The following is a 24,602-nucleotide window of genomic DNA, read 5'->3' on the forward strand; positions in this document are numbered from 1 at the left end:
AATAATGTCTAAGGAACAGGGGGTTGCCAGTTTGAAAAGAGGCTTTGATTCTTTAGGAATATTGCTGTGGGGCTGGGAGAGAGACACATGCCAGCCATACCTAGAAGCAGAATCTTTGATGTGGTGAAAAAAATGTGAAATTGTTCACTACAGATAATCTGGTAAGCAAGGTATGCACTGTGCTTACCTTGCCTACTAGATAATCTGTCCCTGATTCTGGGAGTGGATAAAGAAAAAGAGTCCCATTCAAGTTAAAGGACCGTATGTGGGTGCAAAAACCCAAAAAACCCCAAAAAACAACAACAAAAAACTGTGTATTGAGATGGAAGTAAGTGTTTCTGCCCTTCAAGTCCTTACAGGAGGAAACTTCTATCTTATGTTTCTGGTCACTTTTTCTCACCCCTTTCTTAAATGGACTACAGCAAGAATGATCGCTAACCTGCGGGCTTTGTAAAAGCCTGAAACTTATTGTCTTTTTTACTCCAGTCAGGAACACTATGCTGCTGAAGGTCAGTGCTCACATGTAGTGGGCCCTCTTGCCTTAGTTGGCTCTTCATAGTTCCTTCCATCACATAGACTAAGCAGGGCCTGCCTTAGCAGTCACAGCCATCCTCCTCTGTTCTGACTGGATGGTTGAAGTGAGCTGTCTCTCCCTGAAACTGGTTTGGTAAATGGGATCACAGTCTATTTCATGGACACAGCGGGCAAGAACAAGAACCATCACTTAAATTTCCTGGGTTAAGCATATTCTTCAATTCAGCTTTTACTAAATATGTCCTGCCTTGCTGATGGAGGTGGTATAGGATACCTACTCAACCCCTGATAAACCAGTACTGTGATTCCCATTTTGCTATTGGCATCTGTGTATGTTTGCATGCATGCAAGTCTATCTACCTATTTATCACTTCCCTGAAAATATTTTTAAAAGAAAGAAGACGGTGGAAATCAAATTCCATCCCTGCACTCCTAATACTGTGCAAGCTAACAATATGACTGAGATATTGGTAACATGAAAAGAAAGTGGGATACAATAGAACCAACTTAAAATAATCTTCATTTAGAGGTATATCAAAAGGGTACTTATAAATATGCATGCTAATTTTCAAATACTTCGAAAAATGATATTCTTTTTCAAAATTATAAAAGGTTATTTAAAAAAGGAATACTATTTTGAAATGAGAATTATCATACTTTTAAAGTATTACGGCACCCTTAATTTTGCACATATCTCAGTTAGCCTCTGTACCTCTAATCGTTAATGGAGAAACAGTTAAATAATAGCAGGTTCAAGTTCAACACTCACAAATAAACTTCTCTAGGTGCAATCATCTAGCTAGTTTGTGGATTTTCTTAATAAGCCTATAATGATAAATAGTTTTCACAATGACATACTTACAAATTCAGTATCACAGCCAGAAAGCTAAGAGTCAGGCACCAAATGGTGTTATGTACATGACCTAAGGGGGAAAACTTATTCTGATTACCTGGGCTTTTCTGGTGCATCAGAAGGATTACTGCAAAACGGTTCCTGGTAAAGAGTTTCTGAAAGGTCGTGATCCAACAAAGTTGCCATAATTTCTTCCCTACTTGGTGGGGACATAAGTGGTTTCAGAATGTGAGCAGTTCGAGGGGTAAAACTGCCATTTTTAGACTGTGATGGAGAGCTGGTAGACCTTGGTGAACTATCAGGAGTTGGTGTCAATATATCATTATTTCTGGAAACATACAATTCTAAATCTTCAGAGGCTGCATCCACAAGTTCACCATCAGGGGAGGACAGAATTGTAGTAAAAGAGGTATTGACTGAGTCAAGAGTCTGTCCCGTGTCTTTTCTGGTGTGACCTTGAATCCAGTCAGAATTGCTCTGCTGTGGGAGACTGAGAAACACTTCTTTGCTTAGTGAACTCCTATTCAATCGGGCTTTTTCATTTAGGCAGTCCTCTGCCTGCTGGACACAGAAAGACTCCATTATTGAATTAGACCGAGCTGTTAGAGGATGAAAACTATTTTTCCACTGGTTGTGGTGATGATTTTCATTGCTATCTATGGATGATTTCTCAAAAAGTTCAGGACTTAGAGTACCAGATCTAATCCATGAGGCTGGGTCTGAGGGACGATGCTTGTTGTCATCACACTTCTGGTTATCATGATTTAAAAATTCATTTTTTTCAATAGTTTGTCCTGGGAAAAGATCCTGAACTGCATCACTTAGGAACTTCTGAGGCAAATTCTGATCAGCTGGGATAAACTGACTTCCAGAATAAAAACTACAAAATCCAGTCTGACCTATTGCATTAATATCGAAATTGTAATTATGTTCAGGAGACAAGCTATCTTCAAGTGAATAACAACTTTCAAAACCTGGGTCTGAAAAACAGATGGGACTGTCATCTGATAAGGAGTTATCCAACTGACCAGAGTTTTGTAAATTCAGAGTGTCCACTTTTAGAAGTTTGGGAATTTTTTCTTTAGGTTTTGCACTTCTGGGAGTTCGAGGTTTTCTTGGAGATGTTACTGATCGTGTCCTTTTAACTGCTTTGTTATGTTCAAGGGAACCAGAAACATTTTTGTTTGCTTGATGTTTATTAGGTAACTGATCTTGCATACTATTTGCATTTTGTGCTTTCTGCTGTCTTTTTTGTAACAATTCCTTCAAAACAGCTAGTCCTGACTGTCCTTCACCAAATGTTGTCGGTGGTGTTGACACATTTCTATTTTTACACTGAGAAAGTGCTTTGGTTTGTGAAATTGCTTCTGACAATGACCTTTGTTTTACTCTTTCAGGTTTGAAATTTGACATATCTAAAATAAAGCCCCTTTGTTTTTGCTCCCATGCTATTTGTTTGATTGGACGTCTCAAGGAAGTTACAAAGCAATTATTAGGCATTTGGCTTTCCTCTGAAGCTGCATTTGCAGAACAAGTTTCACTGTGCTTTGATTGCTCTGCCATACACACAATCTGTTGCTGACTGTCTCTACAATGCAAAAAATTAGGGGCATACGGCTGGTCTGGCTTTGATTCTAGGGAATTATGACATTCATTTAACTTTCCAATAGACGACAGATAGTTTTTTTGTGTATTTGCACTCTCTTCTGTCTTTGGAGACATCATACCCGAAGATATCTGTGTATTCTGTGCTACCTGAGACAAATGGTTAGAAAGGTCAAATATATTTTTTTGAATCAAAGTTGATTCCTTTAAAGTAAACATAGTACTTTGATTACGAGACCTCTGAACATTAATTTTTGATATTCCAGGTCCTACAGAACTACAAACAACTGAAGAATGCAAATCATCTCGTGAACTGGGGAATGTTTGCAAATCTAAAGGTTTCTTGCTTTCTAAGAAAGAAGGAAAGCAACCAGGTAATTTCTGTTGTATATTAATTCCACTGGGAAGGGGAGCAGAAATGGGGTGATCTGTAGCAGAGCCTGCTAGTGACATATCTTTCTGTTTAAAAAGTAGTTGAGAGCCTCTAGAACTACTTGAGACCTCAGACACATTTTGGTGTTTCAGCACAAACTTAATTTCAGCACCAGACTGAGATTTTACTTTTTCATCCTTAGGTGTAATATGCTTCCTTGATGTACCTTTCTCATTTGTTTTTTGTTTCTGCTTTGCTCTTGGTTTCTTTTTTCCATCATCTACTAGTTTACTTGTCTGATTTCGTTTGTTCCTTTTCTTAGTAACTACAGAGGGATTAACAAGCTTTGTTTTTGATTTCTTAACGTGCGCTCTTGCTCGGCTATTTTTTCCTATGCGGGAATTAACAGTCTTTCTATTACATGTATTAGGACCCTTAAAAAGCATTGCTTCTTTTTCTGCAGCAGCAATAATTTCTTCAGCTCTTGGATCTGTGGGAGACCAGCAGCGAGGTGGAGAAGAATTTATGGGACTTGTGCTTCTCTCAGAAAGAAAACCTAGTTTAGACATAACATCACTGTAATTCAAGTCACAGTCTTCGGTTTCAGCATTGTAAGATGGGGAGGGAGGAGAAAGAATAGCATGTGACCTTTTTTTCCTGAAAGATAAAGTTCTTTTAATATTTTCACTATTCGTCCTTTGTTGCTTACCAGTTTTTTTCTTAGCAGACTTATGCTTTGATTTTCTTCTGTGACTTTTCTTTGGTGTTAGTGGATAAATGGGATATTTGGTGGCAGGGGAGTCAGGAACTTTTGGCCAAAAATCCTTCAAAGGTGCAAGCTTTTTATATAGTTCCATTTTTTCCTCTGTTAATATTACTTGTTTCTCTTTCGAGTCTATTTTTCCTAGTTTCACAAGCATATTTTTTCTTCCTCTAAATCTATTGATAATAATATACTTTATGATAACAGGGGGCAGCTTTTTTGACATTTTTCTTCGTTTTCGAGATTTGAGAGTTCCATCTAAATTTTCACTGATTTCCGTGGGATGAGGTAGGCTAATTCTTGAGTTGTGTGTTATAAAACTTGATTCACTATCTTCAGTCTCATAATTTACCTTGCGTTTGGCTCTAAGTGTGTATTTATTTCCATACAGTCCAAAGGACTGCTCAGTTTCTAAGGTTCCATCTCCAAAGTGACAGTCTATAGAAGTGTCTGTAGGTGCTTTATTTTCAAAAGTGCCACGGGTGGCTTTAATTAAGTCACTGGCCAATGCACTATCCTTCTCAGGATTACTATTACAAGGTTTATTTTGTATACAATTATCTTTCATGGGTCCAATCTCACTATTTTTGGTAGAAGTCTCCTGATGACCTACAAGTTTCTTTTTACTCAGTTTTAACCGGGATTGTTTATTGCCAGGTTGCAGTTTATAAGTGACAGGAGATAGTTTCTGTGGTCTACTGAGACAATTAGAAAGAACTACACTGGGAAAAAACATATAATGTGCTGCTTGCTGGCTGAGGCTTGGTTTTTCTGTTTTATGTTCCTGAAATTCTTCATATCTAATTTTAAGTTTATTTAGTCCACTTTCATCAGCAATGCTATCAAGAGAATGTACCATAGTTCTGTTCTCCCCTGAGCATGAGAGCAATTCACAATTTTCAGTTAATGATGAAGGGAATAAACTATTCAGAGCTGTGCTGTTACCTTTTTCATTTCCTTCGGAAGCTAATTTATTTTTTGAGTGAGTTAAGTCTGAAAAGTTGAAAGAGTTTTTGCCCAATGTACTTTCGCTAGTATGACGATTCATATGTATAAAAGGGGCATCCTTTTCAACCTTTCTAATGTTTGTATACTTTCTGCTTGGTATTTGTCTAGTAACAGATGGAATATCTTCTTCATAATTAAAAATACTATTTTCACAGGAAGATACTGGGAAGATATCTTTCTTACTACTTTCTTTATGCGAGTTTTCGGAATGGATAGTACTATTTAAAGATCCAGGGTATTTCATAGAGTAAGTGCTTTCATTTGTAAAAGAAGCAACTGAATGATCTAGACCTTTTTCTATATTGTTTGGTTGTGAAAGGTCTTCGATTAAATCTTCCTTGTTCAAAACATGAGAAGAAAGGGCACTTGTGTGTTTACACTGAAAGGTAATCTTGGCAGAAGATGGAGGTTCTAATGTGGCAGCATCTTTGTGAAAAATGGAGGGTTTTACTGATAGCTTGCTTGTTGCAATGACAGAAGAGTGGGTTCTAGAATTTTCGTTGTTCAATGGATTGTCTGGAATGGGGAAAAAAAAGAATTAATTTCATTCCCACTTAAAAAAAATTTCTCATGCCAAGGTATTATCACTCTGAAGGAAATTATATAAAATTGAGTTTGTTTAAAATCGTTATTTCAACAAAAGATCACTCCTATCATTAGGATAATTCCATTGACCTAAGTACTCAAGTGTTAGCTACATTTGATTATTAGTCATATTTTAAACACACATTACTTTGATCAGAAATGGATCCAATTGATATTGGCTGCCGTCTTAGGGAGTAAGGGAAAAATATCGAAACCTCAAAAATTTTTCATAAAATAATTTGCTTTGCATTATCACTTCAAATGGTCTGTTTTAAACTTTTTTGGACCAAAATGATACATGAGTTGAAGACTATGAAAATCTAACAAGCTGAGCATATTTTTAAATCATTTCTTATGCTACTTAAATGTTAACATTTAAACTAGTTAAAGTTTTAAAAAAAAAAACAAACAGAAAAACCAGACCCGTTGCCGTCAAGTCGATCCCGACTCATAGTGAACCTACAGGACAGAGTAGAACTGCCCGGCAGAGTTTCCAAGGAATGCGTGGTGGATTCAAACTGCCAACCTTTTGGTTAGCAGCCTAGCTCTTAACCACTACACCACCAGGGTTTCCAGTTAAAGTTTATGAAGCTTGAAATTAGTGATTAATAGATGTTATACTCTTAGCAGAATCCCTGGGTGGTGCAAACAGTTAACGTGTTCAGCTGCTAACTGAAAGGATGGATGTTCGAGTCCACCCAGAGATACTTTGGAAGAAAGGCCTGGTGATCTACTTCTGAAAAGTCAGCCACTGAAAATCCTGTGGAGCACAGTTCTACCCTGACACACATGGGGTTGCTATGAGTCAGAGTCAACTCAATGGCAACTGTTTTTTTTTTTTCTTTTTTTAATCCTCTTAGAAACGAGAAAGAATTATGTATTTACGTTCTTCTAAAAGAAGGTATCTGAGAAAGAACAAACATAATAGCATTGCTATAACCTCACTGCACCAGCTATATAGGAAGTGTGACCACAGTTTCAAAATAAAAATATTTTTAGCTTCTAAATAACTAACTGCTGACAGCAGACTTGTTTATTTACCGTTATTTTCATCCGCAGTTCCATCTAACTGAGGTATAGAAAGATTGGCTAGAAGCAAACTATTATCACTCCATTCCATTTCTTCTTCTGAAGAGGAATCATCATCTTCGGTTGAGCTTCTATGGGTGTTTCTGCACAGTGTTCTAGGATATTAAGACTCAATGGTGAGAACAATCATTAGAAAAATCATCTTAGACTCAAATAATTTAACCAGTTTGGCTTCATAATAGTAAAATTAAAGAAGATCTGAAAACTGTCACTTTAAAAAGAAAAGTAGATTTACTTTGCTTTATTAACATGTCCTACTACAGCACCTGCAATAAAGTTACTGCAAATTGACTTTGTAAAAGTTCATACAGACATTTTCTATCAACAAAAGATAAGTTGAGATGATACATATGTATATCTTTTTACCAAGTGAATTTCAACAGTACTATTAACATCACTGTCAAGGATTAAAATAATCACGTCAATAGAAATGTAGCAATTCTGAAATACAAATGGAGTGTTACCAAGTAAGATCTCAAATTTTTTTTTTTAGCTACTAAAATTATGCTAGTATCTAGCAGCCCACCCCCCTCAACTGTAATAGACTAAAACCAAAAGCCGTTGCTATAGAGTCGATTCTGACTCATGCAACCCTACAGGACAGAGCAGAACTGCCCTATGAGGTTTTCACGGAGTGGCTGGTGGATTCAAACTGCTAGCCTCTCGGTTAGCAGCCATAGCTCTTAACCACTGTGCTGCCAGGGGCTCTGTTATAGACTAGCATAGGCAATAATTCTCAAGCTAGAGGTCACAAAAGAAATCAAAAGGATGAGAATGGATGAGAAGTTAATCTGGAGAAGCCTGACATGATCCCTTTCCTACGAGCTAGAAGACAGTATCATTCCTACATCTATTGCTTCATAAATCAGGATTACCATATCTAATCATGTTCTTCCTCATTTTTTATCCCCCTACTCCCTTCAACCTATCCTTAGATATATACAAAACAGCTGGGGTGAGAGGGGTAATTTCCAAAAAGGTGGCTTTCTGGTGTATTTTGAGAAATCTCTATAAATACGAAATCACTATATTCTGAATTGGAAAAAATGAAATGAACAAACCCGAAAAAGAAAAAAGATAGGGGGAGGGGGCATTCAGGTCAGGACTGTAAGGCAAAATGACAGAGATAAGAGAGGGACTAACCCACTGCTGTCAAGTCGATTCCAACTTATAACGACCCTATAAGATAGAGTAGAACTGCCCCATAGACTTTCCAAGGAGCACCTGGTGGGTGCGAACTGCTGACCTTTTGGTTAATAGATGTAGCTCTTTTTTAATTTTTTTTTAGCCACTAAGCCACTAGGGTTTCCAAGAGGCAGACTAGGAAGTAGTAAAGATGTTGAGTCAACCTGACGTGGTTACAAATAGGACTGTGAGTCCAGACAGGTACTCTCTTTAAGCCTCTTCTCATACTGATTTAAATTTTTTCAACTGATCCTAGCCTGATACTTTCTTTTCCATCTGAATAGGCAAGCTTAATTTCTACCCACACCTACACTCAATTTCTTCCTTCTCCTGTCTCAAAAATTTGAAAAATCCCTTTATTATATGTGGAATAGCTTTTCCATTAAACCTTTTGTATTTTATTACAAATCACAATTTGTAATACAGTCACTCCCTGCAGAGCTATTAGAGGTCATCTTGTCCATCTTGTCCCCTCTAACCAATGCAAAAGTTCTATTTTTAACAGACCTGATGTAATCTTCACTTTTACATTCTTAGTGTGACAGGCTTGCTGTATCGCAGGGTAATCTTTTTCATTGTTAATGGTTCTAATTGTTAGTAACTGTTTCCCTGTTGTGAGCTGCCAGTCAGTCAGCCCCGACTCATGGTGATTCCATGCACAATGGAACAAAACACTTCTAGGTCCAGCGTCACCCCCTTGATCAGTTGTAGATCAGACCATTGTGATCCACGGGATCTTCACTGGTTGATTTCCAGAAGTAGATCTCCAGGCCTTTCTTCCTAATTTGTCTTTGTTTGGAAGCTCTGCTGAAACCTGTTCAGCATCATAGCAACATGTAAGCCTCCAACGACTGACGAGTGGTGGCTGTGCATGGGGTGCACTGGCCAGGAATGGAATGCAGGTCTCTGGCATGGAGGGTTAGAATTCTACCACTGAACCACCGATGTCCCTGTTAACTGCTCCCTATGTTATGAAAAAAATGTTTCTTTCCAACTTTTATATATTATTCCTGCTTTTGACCTCTGTAGACATGCACACAGGAGCCCTGATGGTGCAGTTGTCAAGCACTTGGCTGCTAACAGAAAGGCTGTGGCTCGAATCCATCAGAGGCTATGTGGGAGAAAGATTTATCAGTCTGCTTTCATAAAGATTACAACCTTGGAGGAGCCCTAGTGGCGCAGCGCTTAAGTGTTCAGCTACTAACCATAAGGTCAGCAGTTCGAATCCCCCAGTTGCTCCTTGGAAATCCCATGGGGTAGTTTTACTCTATGAGGTCACTATGAGTCGGAACTGACAGCCTCGGAAACCTTACAGGGCAGTTCTACTTGTTCTGTAGGGCCATTATGTGTATGAAACAACCCAACAGCATATAACAACAGACATATAGACTAGTCTATGCCATTTTCTGTATAATCACCTTTAAAATATTTGAAGGCATTTATTATTCATTCCGTAATCCCTCTTAATTAGACCAAACACTCTCTAATCTTTCAACTGCTTCTCAAGAGTGACAGTGTTCACGGGTCCTTTTAGTTTTCTTCCTCTTTCCCTTTATCAGTATTTTTTAAAATATGGTACTCAGGGTAGAATATAACAGCCAACGTACAAAGTAGAATTATTAACTAATTCTTTTTCTGGACACTATGCTTCTATTATTCGAACTCCCTCTAATATACATTTATAAAATGTTTAGGCTTATTTTCCCAAGGTTAAACTTGGCATGGTTTTTATAGAAGTGCTCCAGGCAATGAACACACAGGTATTAGTTAATTGTGTGATATACTATGCCTATTATTTTAAAGCCCCTGGGTGGTGCAAATGGTTAATGTGCTTGGCTACTGACCGAAAGGTTAGCGGTTCAAGTCCACCCAGAAGTGCCTGAGGATCTACTTCCGAAAAATCATCAGATGAAGAAAAGCTTGATGGTCTACTTCCAAAAAATCAGCTGTTGAAAACCTTACGGAGCACAGTTCTACTCTGACATATATGGGGTTGCCATGAGTCAGAACTAACTCGATGACAACTGGTTGTCTTATTTTTAAAAGGTTGATACTACTGGTAACAAGTAGGTAGTGATTTTATAAGACTTTTATATACATGAATGTTTACTTAATACAGTTTTAAGATTATAGAAATAGCTAAACAAAGTGTATTGAAAACGCAGAAGGAATGCTAATGACACACTGAAGATACGATCAAAGGGATGATACTAAAGTAAAATAATGAGAAAACAATGAAGAAAAACAAAGGGAAATAAGAAAAAGAATAAAATGCCACAAAATTAATCAACAGAGTATCGGATAAAAAGTCAACAAACTTTGTCAAAATATGAAAGATGTGATACAAGTTACAGAAAGACAAACACATTAAATAATATTAGTATTATTTTATTAGTAACAACCCAAAATCGATTAGAATAACAAATGTTACCCCAGGTATGCAGTTAAAAACCCATTGCCGTCAAGTCAATTCTGACTCATAGCAACCCTATGGGACAGAGTAGAACTGCCTCATAGGGTTTCCAAGGAGCGGCTGGTAAATTCGAACTGCTGACTGTTTGGTTAGCACCGGAGTTCTTAACGACTGCGCCATCAGGGCTACAGGTACACAGTTAGTAGCTTATAATTAAATTCATTATTTTGGCAATAATACAACACTGCAAACTTATCGAGCTCTTAATAAAGTAAAATCCAGGGCTTTTGAACAGGAACTATTAAGCTCAGAATGAACTGAAAGTCTATCTAGTCTGTATTTGTGAAGCTGACTGACTGAACCTAAACATACAACTTTATGCTTTATTAGATGTCACCTATACGGTTTCAAGATATTTTGAAGCTATATTTTGTCACCCCCCAAATTACCAATGTCTTCATTATATCCAGTAATCTCAACTCAATCTAGCTGAATTAAGACTCAATACAACTATTACATTCCCCTATGTAAGCATATTTTAAAAGGATATAAAGCCAATAGAACATGACTGTTCATGGCATTCTCTACTTCCCTTTCTGTTGTTGTTAGTTGCTGTCAAGTTGATTCCAAGTCATGGTGACCCTATGTGTGCGGCGCAGAATTACTCCATAAGGTTTTCAAGACTAACCTCTCAGAAGTAGATCATCAGGCCTGTCTTCTGAGGTACCTCTGGGTTGGTTGTAATCGCCAACCTTTTGGCTAGTAGTCAAGCCCTTAACTGTCTGCACCATCCAGTGTTTTTTTAATAAGATTTTCTATTCCATCCAACTTGGCCTGAAATATGGGTTAAGCTAATCAAGATGTAATTTCTGTCTCCCTTATTGGTCAATGTAAAGAACACCATTTTCCAGTCCAGGTTTCTAGAACCTTTCCACTTAAACATTATTCCTCACAGAATATTACCAATGATTACATAATTCTATATCTGCGTTTTTCAGTTATTTGGTATATAATCTCTGAGCTTATGTAAGTAAAGTCATTTAAAGCAGCTAGAGCATGTCCTATTCTTTCTATTTAGAAGACTTAATTCCTCCTTAATCATGTTTGTTCTATCTTGTCCAGGTTGAAAGAAACAAAAGTTACATTTGCTTTCTTTCAATCATCTGTTAATGCCTGCTTCAAGCATGGGTCTGTGTTTTATTTTTTTCAGTACCTCCTTCAAATATAGTTGGGGCGGTTGGTTAATTTTGTATTTTTAAAAAATACTCATTCTGGGCTTTAGTTTGTCTGTCCCCATTTGTAGAACTGTAAGTACTCCCCAGCAGTTATTCTTTATATAGGTGACTCTCCTTCCTTTCTGAATCTTGCTTGTATCCATTTTCTAAGGCTCATAGACTTCGAAAGGCTGGCCCTCTCAAATTGACAATTTCAATGGGTTTATTTCATTAAGCTCTAAGACTGGCAAACCTCCTAGACAAGCGTAGTAGCAACAAGTATTTTGTGAGACTGCATACAATAAAGTCTCATGAGTAAGACATCCAGAGTTCCTGTCACCACCATAATGGCACCTTCTAGCTGAGAATTATTACCCAAGAACTCAATAACCTTTACCTTAACTTCTCAATATCAGGATTAATTAAAAAAAAAAAAAAAAGAGAGAGAAAAACAATTCCTAATATAAAAAATAAAATTTCTTCTTCCTTCCCCTATCATCTGGGTATTGAGAGTCCCTGCTCTCTCTTCTGTATTTTCCGAGTACACTGCTACAAAGAATTCCATTTTCATTCTCTGAGCAGGAAATTCCAAATCTGTAAAATATTTCTCCCTGCTTTCACATATTCAGTTCCCCTTGCTATCACAGTGATACATCATGGAAAAACTCAGCTCCTTGACCTTTAAAGACCCAATTTCACCTAGTCCAGAGAGAACCAATGTTTGATTTTCTGATAGATTTGACCTACAATGCCTTAAAATGTTTTTTGCTGACATTTTCTAACCTGTTAAAAAGTGAGGCTAGATGAAAAGGCTTATAACATTTCTTTGTACCTAATCTATATTCTATAAATTTTTTTGATATGAACTCTAGAAATCTTTTGGTGAAATATTCTATTGGGAAATGCCTCAACCTCACCAACCTATTTTGGAGCACAGACGATTCTCACTGATAACACGTAACGCTATAAAATGGCATTGTTCCCTATTTCTCTGATTTTTACTTCTGTAATGACATCACCTTCGTCTCTCCTTCTGGATATTTGCAACTTCAGTGTCATCATTGATTTATCTCTCCTGTATACTCCCCTTTGTTCATTGCTAAACACAATCAATCAACTCTGTTTCCATAGCCTCTGTTCTATCCTTTCCCCATCCTCCAGCCCTCCCACTCAAGCTAATATCCTAGTTTAGGCCTTCATCACTGTCTTAGTCATCTGGTGCAGCTTTAACAGAAATACTAAAAGTGGATGGCTTTAACAGAGATAAATTTATTTCCTCACAGTAAAGTAGGCTAAAAGTCCAAATTCAGGGTATCAGCTCCAGGGGAAGGCTTTCTCTCTCTGTCAGCCTTCTCATCAATCTTTCCCCAAACTAGGAGCTTCTCCGCGCAGAGACCCCTGGTCCAAAGGATGTGTTCTATTCCTGGCACTGCTTTCTTGGTGGTATGTGGTCCCTCTGTCTCTCTGCTGGCTTCTCTCTTTTTTATCTCAAAAGAGATTGCCTCAAGACACAATTCAATCTTGTAGATTGAGTCCTGCCTCACTAACACAACTACTGCCCATCCCCCCCGTTAACATCACAGAGGCAGGATTTACAACATATAGGAAAATCACATCAAATGACAAAATGGTGGACAATCACACAATACAGGGAATCATGGCCCAGCCAAATTGACACACATTTTTTGAAGGACATAACTCAATCCATGACAATTACCTTTCATCTGGACTTCTATGATTTGCTTTTTAACTGGTCTCTGTTTTCAGTCCTTCTCCCCTCTAGTAACCAAGCAGTTGCCGTCCAGTCCGTTCCAACTCATGGCGACCCCATGTGTGTCAGAGTAGAACTGTGCTCCATAGGGTTTTCAATGGCTGATTTTTTGGAAGTAGGTCACCAGGACTTTCTTCCCAGGCTCCTCTGGGGACTTGAACCTCCAACCTTTCAGTTAGCAGTTGAGTGTGATAACCATCTGCATCACCCAGGATCTCCTCTCCCCTATAATAGGGGTGATAATTATGATGAATGCTATGTATATTGCTAACATTTCTCTAGGCTCACACCTCTATAGTAAAATGAGAGCAGTTACCGTTTTCCAAACTTCTATAACGTGTCAGATTCCATACTAAACATCTTAAATGTATTCTCCCTTTAATCCTCATAAGTCTATAAAGTAGACACTATTGTTATGCTCATTTCACACCTGAGGAAACTGAGCCATGGAGAAGTCGTGCAAGGTCACACAGCTAATATAGTAGGGCCTGGAATCAAACTCAGGTAGTCTGATCTTTTAACTACTATATTATGTATAGTTGTCCTATGCAAATAGCTAACAATTACTATGTATATTGTATAATACATTTCTGCTAATAAGTTATGCATGGACTATCTTACCTAATACTTAGAATAACTGCGTGAAGTAGTGTGATGGTTAAGGTTGTGTGTCAACTTGGCTGAGCCATGATTCTCAGTGTTTTGGCAGTCGTAAAATGTTGTGATTGCCTCCCTGTTGAGATCTGATATACGATCACCCCCATGATGGGATCTGCTGTAAGCAGCCCATCAGTGAAAGGGGGTTTCCTTGGGCGTGTGGCCTGCATCCAAATATAAGTGGATGTTCCGGCTTTTGCCTGCTCTGGATCCCGCAGTTGGCTCCTATTTGTCTGAGCTCTGGTTCTTAGGACTTGAGCTAGCAGCTTACCTGCGGTCTTGCCTCCCAATTTTGGGATTCGTCAGTCTTTACAGCCTATGATCAAGGGCCCTGCTCTCTGACCTATTGATCTGGGGTTCGCCAGCCCCTGCAGTTATGTGAACCAGGAAAAGCCTTGCACAGTCTTCTCTGCTGATCTTGGAATTCATTGATCTTCACAGCCTGTGAGCAAGAGTTCTGCTCTCTGGGCTGCCAATCTTGGGTTCATCAGCCTCTGCAGCCACGTGAATCAGGAGAAGCCTCTATCCTGATTCACAGACTTGGGACATTCCAGCCTCTACAACTGCATGAGCCATTTCCTTGATATAAATCTCTCTCTCTCTCTATGTATATGCTTTACAGGTTTTGCTTCTCTAGAGAACCTGGCCTAAGACAAGTAGGTACTATAATTATCCCCATTCACCTCTGCACCAAGTTACTATTCCATAACTAACTCTGATCTGTTAGTCATGAATTCTAAAACTACCATTAGCTCCTATGGCCTGAAGCCCAAATATCTTAATCTAGAAATCAACAGCTTCTATGAGTCAGTTTACCTCTCCAATTTTATTTTTCTTGATTTCCCAACACGTACCTTGGTACAACTAAATCAATCTCCTTATAATTTCACTCTTTGCTTTTCAGTCCTTTTCTCTTGGAGACTGACTCAGAAAACCACAGTGCCAGAACGAACCAGAATACCAGTATTTGCTTCTGGGTCTCTTTCATTTTGTTTATTTATTTTTAATATTTAATTCTTTCAGTTTTATCAGATCTGGGAGCCTTTCCTTGTCTTCAAGCTAACACTAAACATTGTTAATACTGCATAGATAAACAGACGGCTTCTAAAGTTAAGTTCAACGGACTCAAACATACAATCATGAAGATGATACAGGGCTGGGCAATGTTTCGTTCTGTTGTACAGAAGGTCGCTGTGAGTCAGAGTCAACTTGATGGCAACCAACAACAACAACGTTAAGTTTAATTTTTCTTAATGAAGCAAAATTTTTTTTAGCCTAGAATATGAAGTTTATGCCACATGAAAAACTAATCACTAATTCAAAGAGATTTAAAATAAGTAAATCACTATCGTTTATGAGCTATATGTACCATCAGTAATAATAAGTAATTTTTGATTAAAGAACAGTGATAATGACAAAAAAAGTTCTTAGAGTAGCTGAAATAACTAATGAATTACCTTTTTTTGGCACAATGTTCTTCAATATTGCTGTCCCATCTCTGGGACATCACTAAACTAAGTTCCATTTCTTCTTTTTCAATTTGTGGTTCATTTTCTTCATCATCACTGTTTTGGAGATTTTTAGAGTTTCCAAAGGAACGACATGGCAATGACATCCTATTTCTTTTCCCTTGATATCCATCATTTTCCAAACCAGCAAGAAGTTGTACCAGGGCCTCATCAGGACTACTGTCCACTATAAGACAAGTGAAATAATCACCAACAAATAACTTAAATTTTCTAAGTAATCCAACAATTCTTATCAGTTACAGAACAACAATAACATCATAGATGCTGGCACATGCTAAAAAAATACAGCTGGTATACAGATTTAGGTGTTGATATATAGCTCTCCCACTGAAGTGTAACCTTGGGATCATCTGCATTAGAATGATTTCATGTTCTTATTAAAGGAAGATTCCCAGACCCCATTTCATATCCACTGAAACAGAATTTCTGGGAAGGAGGCAGGAATTTCCATTTTAATAAGATCCCCAAGCTCTTACAGCACACTTCGCACTTAAGCTTGAGGAACACAAAATCAAAGACGTTCACAAGTGTTCAAAATAAATATAAAATACATAAAAATTAATGCTAAGGAAGTATCTTAAAAATTATACATGTGAAAACCCCATCCCTCAGCTAGCTTTATTTAGCTTGTAGGATAATCAAAATAAACCTATAGTTCAAAAACACAAGAGAGCATTAAAAGTGGTTAATAACATTATTTAAAAAATCATAAAGACCACAGTGAGATACTATTTCACACCCACTAGTATGGCTGAAATAAAAAAGACAAATAATAAGAAGTGTTGACAAAGATGTGCAGAAATTAGAACGTTCATACATTCTTGGTGAGGTTGTACAATGGTACAGCTGCTCTGGAAAAAAGCTTGGCAGTTCCTCAAAAGGTTAAAAATAGAGTTAGCATTTGACTCTGCCATTGAGGTTAAAAATAGAGTTAGCATTTGACTCTGCCATTTTACTTCTAGGTATATACCCAAGAAAACTGAAAATGTATGTCTACACAAAAGCCTATACACAAGTGATCTTAGCAGCATTATTCATAATAGACCAAAAGGAAACATTCTAGATGTCCATCAACCAATGAATGAATGAATAAAATATGCTACACTCATATAATGAAATATTATTTGGTAATAAGAAGGAATGAGGTACTGATACATACTACAATACAGACAAACCTCAAAAACATTATGCTACGTGAAAGGAACCAGATATAAAAGGCCACATTTTACATGATGAGATTTACGTGAAATGCCTAAAATAGGCAAATTTAAATAAATATAAAGTAGATTAGTGGTTGCCAAGGGCTGGGAGGAGGGACAAATGGGGAGGGACTGCTAATGAGCATAGGGTTTCTTTTTGGGGTGATGACAATGTTCTGGAATTAGATAGTGGTAATGATTGCACAACTGTGAGTATGCTAAAAAACACCAAATTATACACTTTAGACGGTTAATTTTATGGTAGCTGAATTATATTTCAACAAAGCTGTTTTTTTTTTTAAGCTCATGAAGATAGGGGTTTGTTTTAATACAGTACACAACCCTTTTCTCTATCAAATGAGATACTGCATTTCCAACTTACTAAAATATCAAGTTTCAGATTTTCTTTGTTGATATTAAAGATATTGATTCAAATATGTTACTAAATGTAAGTTAAAAATGATATTGGTTTATAAGAGCCATTTTGACAACAATCCATTTCTTAAACCTAGAATTGCAATTTTTCTTTTTCCCATCCCATACTTTAAGAAAGATTAGTATTGGGGTAAATGAATTATAGACAGTTGCTCCTCAGATTTTTGACTACATTGACAATGCATTTCTACCACTTTTGGACAAGGAAGAATTGTATCTGCTGATGATACAGTACATTTGCCTTACGTCATGAAATACTGATTTGCCTCTTTCCCTCACTGTCTCCTCTTTTTCAATCCTTGACTTTCTCTATGTTCCTCACTTTTAACTGTATATTTTTAATAATTACAATGTAATTTAACTTGGCACATATTTTTACTTATTAAGATGGAGAAACAGAACATTTTTTTTTATTGCGCTTTAGGTGAAGAAATAGAGCATTTTAGATTGTAAACCTCAAATTAATTTTCTCTGTAGTTGTTGTGAGAGTGGGGATGTCCAGCTGCTTACACCACCGTCTTGCTGGCACTCTCCTTAAATTAATTTTTTAATGTGGTCTTTGAATGACATCTTTCTGCATGTGACCTTTCATTTAAAAAAGAAAAAGTCCTCTACTCCTGTTTAAAATTTTCTTAAAATATGACTGTGCACAGTAATTTTGGTATTGTCCCTAAACAGTTAATTATGTTCCATTCAGAAATGAAAATGCAAGTAATAGAGAAAAGGACATCATATGGGCCTGCTGTCACATTTTTATCACATTTGATATTATAAGAATGAAAAGTCAGAATGTAAGGAAGGAAAGAAACATAAAATCATTATGCCAAGCAAAACAAGAGGCATGAAGTTTAATACTATCTCACTTTATGCAGCAAACTTTTAAATACATTTCTAAAAAAGATATCAGTAAGGTCAGCAGTTCAAAACCACCAGCCACTGCTTGGAAACCCTATGGGGCAGTTCTGCTCTGTCCAACAGGGTCACTGTGAGCTGGAATAAACTCCATGGAAAAGGTTTTTTTTTTTTTTTTAAGTTAAACTAAAATATTGAATATCAAGTAAATGGTTTATGATACAAATGAAAATACACTTTGAGTGACGGCATAAGAAAACTACTGCAGCAAACCCGCTGCCATCGAGTTGATTCTGACTCACAGTGACCCTATAGGACAGAGTAGAACTGCCCCGTAGGGTTTCCAAGGAGTGGCTGGTGGATTCGAATTTCAGACCTTTTGGTTAGCAGCTGAACTCTTAACCATTGTGCCAACAGGGCTCCACTGCAGAAAAGACACTCAGAAATAATAGGCAGATGCTATAAAATCTAGTCATAATTCAATGGCTTAGAAGGACTGTCTAGGGAAATTTCTATTAGTCACCAAGAAAGAACCAATCAGGGTGTTCTATTAATGTACTTAACTTTGGAGAATGTCAATAAAAAATAAGTGCATTTTTCCCCCTGTGACAATACGGTTTTCCTTCAACCAAAGTGAGGTTAAAGGAAAAAAAAAAAAAGGAGTTACTTTATTTCAGAATCGTTTCTTTTTATAAAAAGATGTGTAAAAAAAAAAAAACTCACAAAAACAAAAGCTACTTGATCTAATGCAAGGTTTCATTTTTATACTCTTTAGACAAAGTATTTATTGAATATGTAACACTAATCTCTTCTAATCAAAGAGAGAAAAACCTCCATACAAACTTTTCACAAAAAATCTAATGGTATTGATTTAAAATAGTGATGCTTACAGTAGCATTGTTACTTACTGAAAACTGGTGACTCACTCAGTCTTTGGGTCAAAGGTTGGAAAGTTTGACTATTTTCTATGAGGTTCAAAATTGCTTCTTCATTAATAAGAACTTCCTCTACTTTGTGACCTTAAGATGACAAAGAATACAAAAACATTAAAGCAACGGCCTAAATAAAATATTTATTATTTTCGTAAATTAGAACGTGTATAAATTAGGAGGTATTACAATTAAACCTATTTAAAATTTTGATGTTTTAAAGATAGATACTAAGTAAAACTTAACAAACCTTTAATCAAAGCCACAGGAATAATTTAGTTATACTAAATAACAATTTAAAAAAAAGCAATGAATCTATGACTTGCCAAACATTTATAATCTTTAGCTTCTTTAATCCTATGCTAGTTTGTGCAGATAGTTACATTACTCTAAAAAAATTACTACACATTAAAATATACATAGGAAAAAGAATAAACTGTCTCATTTGAATAATAAAGTTCTTATTCTCTATGACTCAAAAACTGCAAGTAAATTCATTTTATATTAGTTTTATACTTCTTAGAAAGCTTTTAATTCATGGTCTAAAAATATTAGTCTCTATACATGGGATTTTTATAGAGAACCTATTGGACAGAGGGGCTAAGTAATTTTAAAGAGAAAAGATAAAAGGAACCTGTATTATAATCTAGCCAAAGGAAGAGACAGAAATTAGAAAGCACATAATAGTAGGGGGGAAAAGACTATAAAACAAAAAATGGCAGGCAGTTCTAAGAGAGCTAACTGAAAAACAGTTTTATTCTGTTTCAGGTATTCAATCAGACTTAAAACTAAGTGCTTTCAATAGTTTTTATAGGAAAGTTAACAAAGGCCTGGGTTAATAAAAGCTTTAATCAAAACAAAAGAAAAAAACCCTGAAAAATAGCTCGTTCCCAAACAAAAAGCAATTGAGAAGATTAACAAGAACAAAAGCTAGTTCTCTGAAAAAAAATAAAATAGACAAGATTGGCAAGAATGATAAAAACCAAATAGAGAGAGGGTATAAATATTAATAATAAAAAGAGGAGTGCCAAAGGTACAAGAGATATTTTAAACCAGTAATATGAACAACTTTATACCAGAAAACTGGAAAAACAGTAAGATGGGACAAATTTCTAATGTTAAACTATCCTTCATTCCTTAAATAACTCTTCTTGGTCACAGTGGGAGGAGTCTCTGGGTGGCACAAATGGTTAAGCCTTTAAACGATCAAGAATAGACAATTTTGAAGATAAATAAGGGAAGATTTGCCCTGACAAATTTCAAGACTTATAGAGCAACAGTAATTACAACAGTGTGATATTAATACAGAAATACATGACAGAGGTAGAAATCCAGTCTGGTTGGGGGGAGGGCACTTTTCAAAAAATATATTGGAAAACTAGCTATTTATATATAGAAAAAAGATACAATTAGGTCCCTACTATATATACAAGTAAAATTTCAGATGCAGTAAAGACCTAAATGTGAAAACCAAACTGTAAGTGCACATAAGATTTATGGATGAATACTTAAGAGAAAACTTTCATAACGTCAGGGTGGGGAAGGACTCCTAAAGCAGGTACAAAAACCAAAGTATAAAGGAAAAGAAAAAAGGAAGGAACAAAGAGAGGGAGGCAAGAAGGAAGGAAGAAAGGAAACCAGGAAAGAAAGAAGAAAAGGAAGAAAAAAGCTAAAAAAAAAAAAAAAATTTTTTTTTTGAAGACATGTAAAGGATCAGCCCAGACCAGGTGAAAATATTTGCAATCCATATATCTGACTTGATATAAAAGGCTTGATATGTAGAATATATGAGGGACTTATGCAAATCAGAAGGAAAAACACTAATGACCCAAATGAAAATGAGCAAAGAACATGAACAAGCAATTCTCAGATAAAGAAACCCAAATGGCTTATAAAGATGCTCAAACTCAGTAATCAGGAAATGGAAATTTAAACATGGTGATACCATTTCATGGCATCAGAATGGCAGAAATTTAAAAATTTGACACTATGAAGGTTGTTAAAAATGTGGTGAAATATAAGCTGTAATACATTGTGGGAATGGAAACTCAGGTACAACCATTCTGTAGAGCAATGTGCGATACTGGCATTACCGCTATAATGTGATATTTTTATTATTAAAAAACCTCAAATTCTGAAAAGCTGATTGCTAAAAGTAACAGGGTGTCCTTGGGTGGCACAAATGGTTAAGCACTGGACTACTAACCAAAAGGTTGGCAGTTCAAACCCACCCAGAGGCATCTTGGAAGGACTGGCAATCTGCTTCTGGAAGGTCACAATCTTGAAACACTATGGAGTGTAGTACTATTCTACACACATGCGGTTACCATGAGTTGGAACAGACTCAATGGCAACTAATAACAAAAATAAATATAATAAGGCTTATAGGAAAAAAACAGTTAAGACAAAACTTATGCAACTTTACAATCAGGGCCCAAATAAAACCAATAATTGGTACCTGAAGAGGTAACGCTGATCACCGAGGTAGGCAGCTCAATGTGGCTGGAGACTGTCATTGTTGTTGTGTGCCATCCACTTGCTTCTGACTCATAACCCATTGCCATTAATTCTGACTCATATCAGCCCTACAGGACAGAGCAGAACTGTCCCACAGGGCTTCTAAGGCTGAAAATCTTTACAGAAGCAGACTCCCACATTTTTCTTTTGTGGAATGGCTGGTGGGTTGGAACTGTCGACCTTCTGTATGCAGCCAAATGCTTTAACCACTGTGCCACTAGGGATACTCCTGATTAACAGCAACTCTACATGATAGAGTGGAACTGCCCCATAGGGTTTCTAAGGCTATAATCTTTTCCTTTTTCAAAAAATTTAATTATACTTTAGATTAAGCTTTAACGAGCCAATTGGTTTCTCATGAAGTAATGTTGTTGCTATTGTTAGGTGTCCTCAAGCTGGTTTTGACTCATAGCCATCCTATGTACAACAGAACGAAACTCTGCCCAGTCCTGCACCATCCTCACAATCCTTGTTATGCTTGAGCCCATTGTTGCAGCCACTGTGTCAATCCATCTTGCTGAGAGCCTTCCTCTTTTTTGCTGACACTCTACCAAGCATGGTAACCAGGGACTGATCTCTCCTGATAACAAGTCCAAAGTATGTGAGACGATGTCTTGCCATCCTTGCTTCCAAGGAGCATTCAGGCTGTACTTCTCCCAAGATAAATTTGTTCATTCTTTTGGCAGTTCACGGTATATTTTTTGCCAACACCATAATTCAAAGACATTGATCCTTCTTCGGTCTTCCTTATCATTGTCCAGCTTTCACATCCATATGAGGCAATTGAAAACATCATGACTTTGGTCAGGTGCACCTTAATCTTCAAGGTGACATCTTTCCTTTTGAACACTTTAAAGAGATCTTTTGCAGCACATCTGCCCAATGCCATGCATCCTTTGATTTCTTGAATGCTGCTTCCGTGGGTGTTGACTGTGGATCCAAGTAAAAAGGAATGGGTGACCCTGCTGGTATTTGAATACTGGTGGCATAACTTCCAGAATCACAGGAACACACAAGCCCCACAGTACAACAAGCTAAACACTTGCATGGGGGAAACAATTAATACACATATTATTTTATGACATTGTTTGCCAATCCCACGACATGCCAACACTTTCCCCTTTTCGACCTTGGGTTCCCTATTACCAGTTTTCCTGTCCCCTCCTGCCTTCTCGTCCTTGTCCCTGGGCTGCTGTGCCCATTTAGTCTTATTTTATAGGCCTGTCTTATCTTTTGCTGAAGGGTAAACCTCTGAGTGACTTCAGTACTGAGTTAAAAGTTTGTCAAAAGGCCATATTCTTGGGGTTTCTCCAGTCTCTGTCAGACCAGTAAGTCTGGTCTTTTTTTGTGAGTTAGAATTTTGTTCTACAGTTTTTTCCAGCTCTGTCTGGGACCCTCTATTGTGATCCCTGTCAGAGCAGTCAGTGGTGGTAGCCAGGAACCATCTAGTCATGCTGGACTCAGTCTGGTGATGGCTGTGTTAGCTGTGGTCCATTAGTCCTTTGGACTAATCTTTTCATTGTGTCTCTGGTTATCTTCATTCTCTCTTGCTCCAGATGGGGTGGGAACAATGGAGTATCTTAGATGGCCACTCACAAGCTTTTACGACCCCAGACGCTACTCACCAAAGTAGGATGTAGAACATTTTCTTTATAACTATATGTTATGCCAGTTGAGCTAGATGTCCCCCAAGACAATGGTCCCAGTCCTCAGTCCCATAATTTTGTCCCTCAGGGAGTTTGGATGTGTCTATGCAGCCATCCATGACCCTGTCTTGGTCAAGCTGTGAATTCCCCAGTATCGTGTACTGTCTTACCTTTTGCCAAAGTTACCACTTATCTATTGTCTACTTAGTGTTTTTCCCTCTCACCCTTTCCCCTCCCTCATAACCATCAAAGATTATTTCTTTCTGTGTGTAAACCTTTTCATGAATTTTTATAATAGCGGTCTCATATAGTATTCATCCTTTTGGGATTGACTTATTTCAGTTAGCATAACGCCCTCCAGATTCATCCATGTTGTGAGATATTTTGCAGATTCATTAATGTTCTTTACTGTTGTGTTTTATTCCATTGTGTGTATGTACCATAGTTTGTTGATTCATTCATCTATTGATGGGCACTTAGGTTGTTTTCATCTTTTTGCTATTGTGAATACTGCAATGAACATGGGCATGCATATGTCTACTCGTGTGATAGCTCTTATTTCTCTAGGACAATTCCTAGGAGTGGGATTGCAGGATCGTATGGAATTTCTATTTCTAGCTTGTTAAGGAAGTGCCATATCGTTTTTCAAAATGGTTGTACCACTTTACATTCCCACCAGCAGTGCATACAGCCTCTCCAACATTAGTTACTTTTTTTTTTTTTTGATTTGTGCCAGTAATGTTGAGGTGAGATGGTATCTCATTGTAGATGGGATCTGCATTTCTATAATGGTTAGTGATCTCATGCATTTCCCCATGTGTCTGTTAGCTGCCTGAATGTCTTCTTTGGTAAAGCGTCTGTTTATATCCTTTGCCCATTTTTTAATTGGATTATTTGTCTTTTTGTTGCAGAGGTGTTGGATTTTCCTATATATTTTAGAGACTAGAGCTTTGTTGGATTTGTCATAGCCAAAATTTTTTTCCCAGTCTGTAGATTCTCTTTTCACTCTTTTGGTGAAGTCTTTTGGTGAGCGTTAAGTGTTGAATTTTTAGAAGACTCCAAAAATTATCCAGCTAATCTTCTGGTGTTTGTGTATTGTTAGTTATGGTTTGTATACTCTTTATGCTGTGTATTAGGGCCTCCAGCATTGACCCTTTTTTTTCTTCTATGATCTTTGTAGTTTTTGGTCCTAGGCTATAATCTTTACAGGAGCAAACTGCCAGGTCTTTTCTTCTGTAGAGCTGCTGGTGGGTCTGAATTGCTAACTTATGGATTAGTAGCCAAGTGCTTAACCATTGCACTACAAGGGCTCTTTTGAGGCTGTCACAGTGAATGTTACAAATGCTGAGAAAATAACTGTATGGAAACACTGGTTATACTGTGATTAAAGCTGGACTGGCAAGTGATAAGACAAAGCAAATGGAAGTAGGGCTCCAAGTCTGTAG

General features: G+C 37.1%; 1 protein-coding gene across 5 annotated transcripts in view; it reads right to left on the bottom strand.

Moving 5' to 3' along the window:
* REV3L (REV3 like, DNA directed polymerase zeta catalytic subunit) overlaps positions 1-24,602 on the bottom strand; it is a 209,696-nt gene that overhangs the window by 73,875 nt on the left and 111,219 nt on the right. For 3 of the 5 annotated variants that reach the window (XM_064289897.1, XM_064289891.1, XM_010598962.3), the window contains 4 exons: positions 18,974-19,084; positions 15,508-15,745; positions 6,763-6,905; positions 1,485-5,652 (listed from right to left, as the gene is read on the bottom strand). In XM_064289897.1, the coding sequence (XP_064145967.1) occupies positions 1,485-5,652; positions 6,763-6,905; positions 15,508-15,745; positions 18,974-19,084 (4,660 nt within the window). Of the gene's footprint in view, positions 1-1,484; positions 5,653-6,762; positions 6,906-13,339; positions 13,451-15,507; positions 15,746-18,973; positions 19,085-21,452; positions 22,140-24,602 lie in introns of those variants that run through there. The other 2 variants (XM_023542570.2, XM_023542582.2) reach the window with 2 other exon arrangements.

This window comes from Loxodonta africana, chromosome 1 (assembly GCF_030014295.1).
Source record: "Loxodonta africana isolate mLoxAfr1 chromosome 1, mLoxAfr1.hap2, whole genome shotgun sequence".
In the NCBI taxonomy this organism is placed as follows: Eukaryota; Metazoa; Chordata; class Mammalia; order Proboscidea; family Elephantidae; genus Loxodonta; species Loxodonta africana.